At 37.4% G+C, this 13093-nt stretch overlaps 1 protein-coding gene across 1 annotated transcript; it reads left to right on the forward strand.

Moving 5' to 3' along the window:
* Positions 1-1192: 1192 nt before the first annotated feature.
* On the forward strand, positions 1193-6326 carry gck (glucokinase (hexokinase 4)). The gene is made up of 10 exons (XM_056773143.1): positions 1193-1267; positions 1409-1571; positions 2200-2354; positions 2481-2600; positions 2735-2830; positions 3000-3099; positions 3310-3493; positions 5434-5589; positions 5761-5994; positions 6179-6326. The coding sequence occupies exons 1-10, from the start codon at positions 1193-1195 to the stop codon at positions 6324-6326; spliced, it is 1431 nt and encodes a 476-aa protein (XP_056629121.1).
* The last annotated feature ends 6767 nt before the right edge of the window (positions 6327-13093 follow it).

Genomic DNA, 13093 nt, shown 5'->3' on the forward strand with positions numbered 1-13093 from the left:
GTCATCTCGTTCCTGAAGACCTATTTTGGGTAAAATGTTTGTCCTGTGCAAACTAAGTTAACTAAATTTAGTAAGGTTTGAAGTTCAATGTAGCTATTTTTGAATCAACCTAAACCCCAGGTTTTTTCAGCATAATCCTGAAATGTTTCATTGTTTTTGTGTCTATACAATTAAAGTAAACGGGGCCCATGTTGTTCGGGTACAAACGTTTTTCAAAATATCTTCTTTTGTGTTCTGAAAAAGAAAGAAAGTCATACCGGTTTGACATCAGGATAAGTAAATGAACACAGAATTTTAATTTTTGGGCAAACTATCCCTCTAACCATTATAGTTTCATGGCTTATTTTACCAATTTCCTTCATGAACATCTGATGCAGTAAGGGTGCATATGACTATCTTAACTTATTTTTCAAATCATTGTCAGATATAAAAGACATACTAAACTTTTAAATGTCTGGACTTTCATTGGCATCACATCACTGAAGACCTATTTTAGGCTAACTGTTTGTCCTGTGCAAACTAAGTTAACTACATTTAGTAAGGTTTGAAGTTCAGTGTTTCTGAAGTTCTATTTTTGAATCTAACCTAAACCCCCATTTTATCAGCATATTCCTGAAGGTACCTAAAACCCAAGATATCGATATCAATCAGGTGGGACTTTGTTTAATAAGCTGTAATAATACAACAACAAACAAGCAATTTTGAAAACGATCTCATCCTTCTGTTGTTGTAGCACAAATCATGTAAAGACAGTCAGTTTAAGTGCATTTCTGAATAATGTCCATCCCCTTTGACTGGTTTCCTTGAAATGTGCATTGAATCAGGATGATGCTAATGTTTGTACATGAAGCAAGGGACAGTAAAATGTTTCGGACATCACATGCAAGTGCTGATCTCATTTTGGAATTTCTCCTGGAGGCAGATGCCAGGTTACGTTCTAAGAGAGCAAACACTTTACTATTGGCCTTGGAAGCTGGGTTTCCAAGGTGAAGGGGGAAATGACACGTGTATGTGTGTATCTGAATGGGACCTGGTGTGTGTACAGAGGGCACTGATCTCTTTGACCACACCTCTCCATCTCCTTCAGCGGAGCATAAAAACAGCTGAGGTTCTCCATGCACCTTACTTGCATTCACTCACCTAAACTCTCCCACTTCAACGCTTCCGTGCTTGTTTGGAAACCCTTGAGAAGATGCCGTGTCTCCCTTTAGCTCGTAGGCAGAAGATGCCCAGTGAGTATGAGTCGGTGCTGGAGAAAATTCTCATGGTAAGAGACAAAGCTGAGGAAAACGTTTTTCACACTCACCTAACATAAAAAAAATGTATTAAAGAGGGGGAGAGTATTGCAAACAAACAAAAAACTAAAGTTGGAGTTGTTCAACACCATCAACATGAATCTCTCAAACAGGTGGATCAAATTTTGTCTGAATTTCTTCTGAGTAAAGAAGAGCTTGAGGAGGTGATGAGGAGGATGAAGAGAGAAATGGAGAGGGGGCTGCGGGTGGAGACGCACGATGAAGCTAGTGTCAAAATGCTGCCCACTTATGTTCGCTCCACACCTGAAGGTTCTGGTAAGATTTCTCCTTTTCACTCCAGCCCTGATGCTCTGAAATGACATGTTTAGATAAAGCAAATTGTAGTTTCTGCCTGAGACTACTGACAAGTATTGATTTTATTTGCTGCGTTGTAAAATATCTGATTTTAGTGTGTGTTGTTTTTGCATAGTGAAAGGAATGGTTAAACCAAAACAAAAATTTAGTCATCATTTCAACACTCTCATGTTGTTCAAAACCCGTGTGTGACTCTTTATTCTGTGGAACACAAAAGAAGGTATTTTGAGAAATGGTTTTGTGTCAAGACAATAGAAGTCAATTGAGGCCAATGTTGTTTGGTTACTTTTCAAAATATCTCCTTTTGTGTTCTGCAGAAGAAATAAAATCACAAAGGTTTTCAGTGACATGAGGATGAGCAAATGATGACAGAATTTTAATTTTTGGATGAACTATCCCTTTAGCCCATGTGGCTTACTTGCATATTTATTTCTCTTATAAGACATCTGATGCAGTTAGGATGCTGCATATTGATCTTAACTTATAAATGTTGATTCACAAGTATGATTTAAGTAAAAATGTAAAAGTTTAAAAATGACTGAAAGTCTGAAATGTGAAAAGTGTTTAATGACTACATGACTTATCTCAGAGGTGGGTGATTTCCTGGCACTGGATCTCGGGGGAACCAACTTCCGGGTGATGCTGGTGAAAGTGGGTGAGGATGAGGAGCGGGGCTGGAAAGTGGAGACAAAACACCATATGTACTCCATACCAGAGGATACCATGACTGGTACCGCTGAAATGGTGAGAAATCAAGAATGCTTCTCTGTACATTATATGTATAACATGAATGTTGGGTTTTGATAAAGGAAGTCATTGATTTCACAAATGTTTGGAAATTTGTACTCACTTCATTTTCTTGTCACGTAGTTGTTTGACTATATTGCCACCTGCATATCTGACTTCCTGGACAAGCACAGTCTCAAACACAAGAAGCTTCCACTGGGTTTTACCTTTTCTTTTCCAGTCCGTCATGAGGATTTGGACAAGGTCAGTTCCTGCATCAGTGTAAACATACGCCACATGTGGTTAAATGACCACAGTGATCCTCTGGTAGAGATCTGGGTCATTTATTTCTTTGTTTGTCAAGATGGTGTAACAGATGTACTTTTAAATTGTGACAGGGCATTCTGCTTAACTGGACAAAAGGCTTCAAAGCTTCTGGTGCGGAGGGCAATAACATTGTGGGTCTGCTGAGAGATGCCATTAAAAGGAGAGGGGTTAGTATGCATGAGTTACCCGTCAGACATGTGACAAGATCATTTGAGAAGGTCTTAAAGTACATTAGACATGTTAAAATCTTAATTTGACAAAAAATGCTTATAAAGGATTGATATGTGATTTGCTAAATAGGACATAACTTAAAACTATATGAATCATTTTCTCTAGGATTTTGAAATGGATGTGGTTGCTATGGTGAATGACACAGTAGCCACTATGATCTCATGCTACTATGAAGACCGCAGCTGTGAAGTTGGCATGATAGTAGGTAAGATAGTAATAGCACACACACACACACATGTACAAACACTTTTGTACACACAAGTAAAATATGATAACAGATGGCACATAAAGTTAATAACAGGAAAATAAAATATCATCCATTTAGCCATATGATAAAAGCGTTGCAATAAAGCAATATATCCAAACCTTTTAGTTTTATATTGTTGTTTTTGTCTCTCTCCATGTTGTTTCTCAGGTACCGGCTGTAATGCGTGCTATATGGAGGAGATGCGTACAGTGGAGCTGGTGGAGGGGGAGGAGGGCCGGATGTGTGTGAACACAGAATGGGGAGCATTTGGGGCAAATGGTGAACTGGAAGAGTTCCGTCTGGAATATGATCGTGTTGTAGATGAAACGTCACTAAATCCGGGAAAACAGCTGTGAGTCAAAACTACAAATCAAAGACTTTCAGCCAGTTTACTAACATTAGAAAAATGTAAAAATACCCTGTAATTATTTTATAAACTACATAATGCATTCACTTTATTTTTTGGGGGTCGTTTCATCTTTAATTTAAAAGTAGAAATACAGTGTTAGGAAACTTTTTTTTAAAGCGCCCCAAACACACAGAGTTTCTGCCAATCTCATATTAATCTTGAGTACCTATAGAGTAATATTGCGTACGTCGTATCTTCGAAGAGTATTTTGATCACATTTATAAAAGATAGATACAGCCTTACGATTACTTCCGAAATCATACAGCGTGTGATGGGGGGGAGGGGTAGGCTGAACCAAAGCACTTTGTCAACAAAACACAGACATCAGTTTCACTCACAGCATGTGGTTCATGTCCGGCATCTATTAGCGCTGGGACGGCTCCATATATCAGTTTCAAATGATCTACAAACATTAATCACCCAAATGCATTGACAAACAAACACCTGAACTTGGCGAACACATGCTGAACTTGTTTATCTCTCTCTCTCTCTCTCTCTCTCTCTCTCCTGCACACAAGTGAAAGTGACTGCTCCTTCTCCAGCACTCCATGCTTCCGCGTGGACGTGCCGCTCGCTTTTCCAGGAGAATTGTCCAATAAGGGACTAAGAAAAATTGTTACAAAACAGTTATTATGTTTGAAAATAAACTTTCCGAAACCTGTACGATCACTGGGGGAGTGTATTGAGCACAGGAATACTACCTATTACGCCCAACTAATTTTTTTACAAGTTGACCAGCACGTTTCAGATTGTAAAGAAGTCAGAATGCATGACACATCGTCGCAGCAACCCTTTAAAGCCAATTTAAACTGCCCTTAAGGTCGCAGTGAAATAAAAAATGACAACTTTTATTTGTTGAGAAATATTCATGCGTTTATAGTAAATAGCTTATTAATGCGGGTCATTTTCTTTTTAAAAATCATGTTCCCCCATAATCTTCAGTTAAATCTCAAATGCACTTCCAACAACGGTCACCCATTCACTTGCATGGACACAAAAGCAATTCAAGTGAATGGGTGCTGCAATTTGGACATTTGGACATTCTTCAAAATATCTCCTTTTGTGTTCTGAGGAAGGTAGAAAGTCATACAGGTTTGAAATGAGAGCATTTTTGGATTAACTATCACTTTAAACATTCTTTCAGAGAGTGACAAAAATATAAGACCATGCATCTACTGAAAAACATGCAGTCCTCACATGCCTTCCTCTTAAGTTCAGGAAGAGCTTACTTAGATGCCAGCCTGGAGCTCTTATGTGGTCTCCAGGTGACAAGGTTGTTTTTCTGAGATGCTGACGGTAGCCACGTCAGTGCTGGAATACACACGGCTGGATTGATGGCCAGAGGAGGAGATCATTAGCGGCGCTGGTAGCTTAATGGGTGTTTACAATGGATGCTAGCAGACAGAGAAGAGCTCAATGGGCCGATCCTATGATGTTTGATAGCATATTTCCTTATTCTTACCCTACATGCACTTTGAACTTTTTACATTTAACAATATCATTCTCAGGCTTTCACGTGATAGTTCACCCAAAAATGAATATTTATCACCCTCTTATCATTTCAAACCTTTGTGACTTTCTTTCTTCTGCAGAACATAAGGAAGATATTTTAAAGAAAATCGGTAACCCAAAAGCACTGGGCCCCATTCTATTGATGGACACAAAACCAATGCTATGGGGTCCAGTTAACAACATTTTTCAAAATATCTTCTTTTGTGTTCTTGAAAGAAAGAAAGTCATACAGGTTTGAAATGATTAGAGGGTGAATAAATGATGACAGTTTTGATCTATATTTGGGTGAAGTATCACTTTAATTTGAAATCCTTCTCTTACTTGAAAAAGACCTTCATCATCTTGTGTATTTTGTGTCTCTGTGACTTCAGGTATGAGAAGCTGATTGGTGGAAAGTACATGGGAGAGCTTGTTCGTCTTGTGCTACTAAAACTAGTGAATGAAAATTTGCTGTTTAACGGTGAAGCCTCAGACCTGCTGAAAACACGCGGTGCCTTGGAAACCCGCTTCGTGTCCCAGATTGAGAGGTATGACATCATTATTCTCGAGCAATTTAACAGATGAAAGATTACAATAAAACTTACTAAATTGTCACTAATATGCACACTTGGTTGTATGAAGCACCAAAAATGTCATGATTTTATTTTTATTGTTCACTAAAATACAAATATACAATATTGTGTCATTTTTTGTTTCAGTGATACAGGGGACAGAAAGCAGATTTATAACATCTTAAGTTCACTGGGAATCTTACCTTCTGAGCTGGACTGTGACATCGTACGACTGGCATGTGAGAGCGTTTCTACACGAGCGGCCCACATGTGTGGGACCGGACTCGCTGCCGTTCTCAACCTAATGAGAGAACGACGTTGTCAGGGGGAACTGAAGATCACAGTGGGAGTCGATGGCTCTGTCTACAAACTACACCCTCGGTGAGTTTAAGGGCATTATGGGAAAGCAAACAGACGAATGCAAAGAGAGGATAATTGGAATCAGTCATCCAGGTTGTCAGAAGAGCAAGACATAGAACGTGACTAAACCTATTTAAATGTTGATATTGAACTCTAATGTTCCATTTTAGGCCCTGTATTGAACTGCTATTATTTTACTATACAGTTTCAAGGAAATGTGCCATAAACTTGTGTGGGAAATGACACCACACTGCCAAATTACCTTCATCCAATCAGAAGAAGGGAGCGGTCGGGGTGCGGCTCTCATTTCCGCTGTTGCCTGCAAGATGGCCGGATGCATGCTGACGCCATGATAAACAGATAGCCAGCAATGTTTCTACACTCATTACGAGTGGTCTTGGGAAGACCCTTCTCGTGGTGAAAGTCCTTTTTTCCTTTGCACAATTAATGTATGAAGGAGGTAGTCCCTGGGTTGTTTGGCATTAGCGCATGTGTACAGGCCATTCATATTTTTAACATCAACTCTCAATGTAGTCACATTCAAGTCGTGTGTTTCACCCACATGAATGAAATTTTGGGGCAAATATACATAATTTCGCCTATAATTTGCTGCTGTCTTGATTATATTTTAGGTGATGTTGTTTTATATTAAACACATTGGCTCATTTTGAAGTTGAGGATATTCAATTCCTGGAGAAAAGAAGAAAGTTGACATCATTGTAAATACACTTGACCGGTCAGGTTCAGTATAATGTTATCATGCACTGTTTATGGCTTGTTAATGCTTATTTTTTAGGTTATTATGTTTATATTCAGTGTCAATTTTAATTTAACTATTAAATTATGTAATGCTTTGTATATGTGGAAATAATCTATTACTGTAAATAAAGCTGCCGCACAACTAATAAAACCAGATTGTGTGTGTGTTTTATGTTCCGTAAAACTGAAGATTACATATTTTAGTGAAGATGTGTGTAAATAGGGGACAATTTATAAATAACTATTAAAATATCTTTGTGATTCAGCATGTAGCACTAACAGCATGTTGTCATGACAATCCTTATAGTGAGGAATTGGGAATTATGTTTTATATATTTTCCAGTTTCTGTAGAAATATAAACAATTTGGTTTAATTAACTAATATAAACTTGCCAATTGCAAAAATGCTTTTTTGTAGCCATAATATTATAAAGATTTTAATAGAAAGAATGATGTGGCCATCCATTCGTGTTCAGTTGATGAACAAAGATCTATTCAGTTTACATTCATAATAAAATTGAATGCAAAATAGGGCATGTAGAACAAAGCGTCTTCTATGTTTAATTGTAGAACTTAAAAAAAACTGGTGAGGTACTGCCATCTACTGCTTCTTGCATGTAATTCTTTATGTTTATTCAGTAGCAATGGTCAAATGGGCCAAAAAGTTATATTTTGGCCTGTTTGCTTTAATCAGTTAATGCACATTCGTTAAAGACCATTTATGATGAAACCCCTGCAAGACTAGTTTTTAAAATATAAATTCATCAAGAAATATTTATCTGGTCCATTCGTTTTACAATTACCTACAGCGTTTACATTGTCAGCCAAGACAAACACTTAAGTGAAAGCCTGTGAGCCGAGACTATTGTTTCCATCCCATTTCTGCTTTTTTCTGAGGTCAGGCCAGTAAAAACAGAACTGTGAGTGTTATTAGGAAAACTTTGTCTCCCAAAGAAACATGGAAACTCTAATTTGTATGTTTATAATCTTTATCTGAAATGTAGTATTTAGTTGTCATTTTATTTGTAATTCCTTAAAGGAGTAGTTCACCTTCAAAATGATCATTTACTCTCTTGTCATTCCTGTATGTCTTTTCCCAAAGCGCAGTCTCTACTCCAGAGGTTAGGATTGTTACTGGTTTTAGCATTAGCTGACAGTGTAAACCTATGCAATTTAAATGACCCTTTTCATGAAAGCGTGTAAACACCTAGTCTAAAGTCCGTCCTCAAAATGTTAACTATTTAAATTGGTTAAGAAATATAAACGCTTTAGTGCTTTTTAAAATAGGGCAGTTTCTCCGCTCACCGGTGTGTGTGAGTTTGTAGGCCAGACCTGCCTGGTGTAATATGGCCATGCCGTTGACGTACGAGTTCTTCAAGTTATCAGCTTATTGTTAGTGTATCAGACAATACGTCAAAGGAAAGACAAATACGTTTTTTGATTTATTGTTCAAGGACTTGTATTTCAGATAAACAAAAAAGTAAAGTAAAACCAACTTAAATTTCACTTTCCAATACTGCATCAAACCTTTAACCATAAAGTAAACTTTTGAAAATCATAATTTGCAGTATAACAACACCATAGTAAATGCAAGCAGTAACGTTACAAATAACCATGATCCAAAGACTGTGGAGCCAGTGTGTCCGCAGCAGACACTTGAGCGCACAGTCTGTCCGTTGTGTGAGCTCCACTCCTTTCTTGCAGTCCTTCTCTGACATCTGAAAGAGTTTGTTCATCATGAACAGCATCACTCTGATCTTCTTCTGGCTCCAGGATATCCCCACTCATGCCACAGATGTTGTGCAGAAATGCACAAGCTAGCAAAGCATCTGTTAAAAAGGAGATCTTCACTTCTAGAGCTACGAACAGAGTGGACCTTCGCCTTACTTTCATGATACCAAAGGCACGCTCTATCATATAAAGTGTCTTATGATGATGATGATAGTAAAATCATTGGTGTACCCATAAGGTATGACCCAGGGGTGTCAAACTAAGTTCCTGGAGGGCCGCTCCAACCAGCTCTAAACCATACCTGCTTGGAAGTTTCTAGTAATCCTGAAGATGTTGATTACCTTAATCAGGTGTGTTTGATTGGGGTTGGAGCTTAACTGTGCAGAGCTGCGGTCCCCTTCAGGAACTGAGTTTGACACAGGTGGTATAACCGTTTGGTTTTGACCAGGGGTGTCCAATGTCGGTCTTGGAGGGCCACAGTCCTGCATCATAGTTGCCAAGTCCGTTTATAATCCGCGACTTTGGGCTTGTTTTTTTATCAAGTCGCGTTAAAAAATCATAGGTCGCGTGTTAAGTTTTTTTGGGCTTATTTAAAAATATTTGTTGCTTGTTAGGAAAATTTGACAAGCAACTTCGTTTCTTTAAATGTATGGTCACCGTTTTACTCGCATGCATTGATTGACAGTTTTAGATTCCAGCCTATTGCCAATCAATGAAGTAATATCAATTCTGTAACCTATTTCGTCAAAACATTCAGCCCCCTCCTCCCCTCATTGGAGAAAAATCTAATTCAAAGTGCAGGCGCGTGACGTTGTAATCCAAGCGATGACATTAAGATGGACATAAATAAAACATGTACATTTGAGAAAACAATGGCACCAACAAAGTGGTCCAAGTATGGAAAAAGTACAACAAAAAGTACAAAAAGTATATTACGACGGCGTTTTAGTGCCACGTTAAAAATAAAAAAAATCCAAGATTTCGAGAATAAAGTCGAAATGTTACGAGAATAAAGTCGAAATGTTACGAAATAATTCTCGTAACATTTCGACTTTATTCTCGTAACATTTCGACTTTATTTTCGAAATCTTTTTTTTCTTTTTTTTACGTGGCACTAAAACGCCGTCGTAATATATTGCATGCTCATTTATTGTAAAAAAATAGTTAATGATAAATTAGAACGATGGTAAATAAATTATCAAATTATATTGGGCTTGTTTTTAAAGCTGAGGTTGCTTATTTGTCTCGCGAGAGTTGGCAACTATGTCCTGCATGGTTTAGCTCCAATTTGGCTCAACACAACTGTTTTGAAGTTTCTAGTCTGCTTTGTGAGACCTTGATTAGCTGTCCAGGTGTGTTTGATTAGGGTTGAAGCTAAACTTTGAAGTCACAGGCCCTCCAGAACTGACTTTGGCTAAAAAAAAAATGTATGAGACTAGTCTTCTTTTTGATTGCACTTATGCTTTTTTGTACTTATGCTGTCCTAATTGCTTCCATTATCTACCCCACTTGTAAGTCGCTTTGGATAAAAGCGTCTGCTAAATGACTAAATGTAAATCGAATATAATTGTTTGCTTTAGATGTAATACAATGTGTATAATGTTACACGATTTAAGGTTAAAAACGCTGTATTTTCCAGTGTTTATTTCGTTGACAAAAACTAAGACGAAAAGAATTCGTTAACGACATGTTTTCACTGACGAAAACGAGACGATAACTAAATACAAATGCATGCATGATAACGAAAACTGTAATAAAAATATACTGACATTTTCGTCAACTAATAAAAACGAGACGAAAATATTCTTGTCCCACCTGGCGGACGTCAGTTAGCGCGCATGTGCTGCTTCTCTCATATAAGCGCTAAAGAGAAAAGTCTATGGGTTAAGTAAGCTTATATTCTGTGTCTCCACGCGGTTTACAAAGCGTCTTATTTTCCTCCACGATCGCCGGTAAAACGTCGCAAAATTGAAGCGCGACTGCAGGCGAGACACCCCGAAACACATTACAAAGGCGTTTTTATATGCCTGTGAATTTATCCGCTAACACGAGCTGCTGCATAACGTGAACTGCAACAAAGTCAGCCAAAAGAAAACCATCGCTGCCCTCTAATCATTATAGAAGCGAGTGAGTTAAACTGTACATTCGAACCAAATATGTAACATGTTCGCATGACTAAAGAAATGTAATACAATTGATGTCTTATAGAAAGCTATTTCTCATTAACTGGTAACTACTAGCTATTTTCTTAGGCATGCCATGAGCCAATAGCGTTTGAGTGTGAGAGCCTTCAGAGCGTTTCATTGGTTGAATGAGCTGAATGAATACGCCCTACTTAACGTGTCATTTGAGTCAAATGAAATTAAATGAAATGGAACTTGTCGTTCATCGTCTAAAGTTCTGTGTTCCAACAATGCATTTCTATTTACTGATTTTTTCTGAAATATAAAGGTAATGACCTGGTTTAATTTCGTTCTAAGGTGAAGTAAATTATATCAAAACAGTTGAAACTTTGTATGGAACATCTAATTACACGAAGTTAATGATTTACATTTAAGCATTTGGCAGATGCTTTTGTCCAAAGCAGCTTACATTGCATTATTCTATACATTTGATTCTTAGTATCAAATCCATTACCTTGCTGTTGTTAATGCCATGCTCTTACAACTGAGCTACAGGAAAGCTATACCATTTAGATTTTAGTAGACTAAATATAATGCATATTTATTAGACAAAAATATTTTTAATTTTTTGTCGCCTAAAACTAAAATGATGGGGTTGACTAAAATGTGACTAAAACTAAATTAGGATAAATAGGTAACTAGTGCGTAGGAGAAGGGGGAGTCTGCAGACCTGGAGCATGCAGTTTTACGCCCCTGCAGTTTTACGCCCTGTGCAGTTTTAGGACCCTGTTGTTCCTTATTTCTCCAGTAGGGGTTCGCTGTTCATTATGAACCACCAGAACAGACCTAACAGATAACTTCATCGTCTATCGGGAGTTAGAGGTATGGTTAATAATCGTTTTTGTTACTAAGAAATGGTCCAACAATGCATCGTTTTTTGACGATTAATTGATATTTTTATGAATTAATTTAAACATCTTAACATATATATAATATAGATATTGGTGAGTGTAATTTAAACTCAAAGACAATACAATTAATACTTATTGGCCACCAGGTCAATGTTGTGTCTGGATCAACCTTAGCTAACCACGTGTATGCCAACTCGATATCTCTTACTCATTTTCATATTTATTTTCTTTATAATTTATTCTCATTTTGTCTCCGTAGTCAATGCGAGATGGCCTGTCCTGGTATTCTTCTGACCCTGTCAACTTGCATTATATATTATATATAAACCATTTCAGTTTAGCCGCACACATACTCAAGTTTTTTTTAAATAAAAAAGTCAATAATTGAGCACCAACAACCACAAACATGTTCAAACTCAAATTGAAAACATAAGTCCCATATGGATCTTGATTTGAGTGGTTAAAGAGATGATCCCATTATCTATCCTAAATACAATATACCTCTTGATATTTTCCATTGAATATTTCAATTTAATGATCTGGATTAAATTGTATGAGCACCCTATGTGGGTTTTATCACGTTTGTGATTGTTAGTGCTCAATTAATCCATCTTGTTTTCTTAATAGTAGTTGTTGGCTGGCTAATTAATTGATCTCGTTTGTAATAATACTTGGAAATAATTAAACAAATATTAAATGATCATGCAGTTGTACTGTCTTGTTATTTGAAGGTAACTTTATAACATGCCTATACATTCACAACAAACACTCAAGTCTTATATATATATATATATATATTTGTATATAACTAGGCCACATTATATTATATATTATTTTTGTACTAAGTATCTGATCCAACTGTGTGTATTATTAATTTTTCAATTCACTAAAACACTTTGCACTTGCAATTGCAAATCAATTGTCTCCTCTAAACTGTGTAAACAAAAAATAATGGTAACTAAAGATATTTGGTTAGCAGTTTGATTCATATTTTACTTTGTCAATCAACTTCCCCTACTGGAGAAATAAGGAACAGCAGGGGCGTAAAACTGCCGGGCGTAAAACTGCCTGGGGGCGCAAAACTGCATGCTCCAGGTCTGCAGACTCCCCATATAGGTGCGTAGTGATTGGTCGAATACTGCACGGAAATGTAACAACTTTGACCATATTCGGAACATCAGGCTGCGCCGGCACAATGAAATTTACAAGACCGCTCACCTTACTTGCGTATACATTTGGGCGGTCTTAGTCAAATCATACCACAAACTGACGTACATACCTGGGGGTGTGGTTACACAAGGTGTTTCAGGCAGGTCTGGGTTCGCATTCGCTTTTAGATAGAATGCATCTTTTGTTCTGACACTTACATTTTTGCAATTTCATGTGTCTAATACATGCACGGGCAACTTATAACACACCAAAGACACAGAAAAACACATATCCCTGCCATATGAACCATTTAAACACAGCTCTTCGTTCATGTCGAATCTGTCGGAAATGCTGCAACTTAATTGCAAGATTACAGCATGACATGGCAATATTCAAGGACTGGAAAAGAAAGACACTGACCTGTCAAAAGGGTGCCAGTTTGAGGGA

Source organism: Triplophysa dalaica, chromosome 18 (genome assembly GCF_015846415.1).
Source record: "Triplophysa dalaica isolate WHDGS20190420 chromosome 18, ASM1584641v1, whole genome shotgun sequence".
In the NCBI taxonomy this organism is placed as follows: Eukaryota; Metazoa; Chordata; class Actinopteri; order Cypriniformes; family Nemacheilidae; genus Triplophysa; species Triplophysa dalaica.

Bases quoted from the DNA above. Each gene is read 5' to 3' on its own strand.
- gck (XM_056773143.1), top strand. From the start codon at position 1,193: ATGCCGTGTCTCCCTTTAGCTCGTAGGCAGAAGATGCCCAGTGAGTAT. The intron at 1,268-1,408 runs GTAAGAGACAAA...TCTCTCAAACAG, and splicing joins TGCTGGAGAAAATTCTCATG to GTGGATCAAATTTTGTCTGA. The intron at 2,355-2,480 runs GTGAGAAATCAA...CTTGTCACGTAG, and splicing joins TGACTGGTACCGCTGAAATG to TTGTTTGACTATATTGCCAC.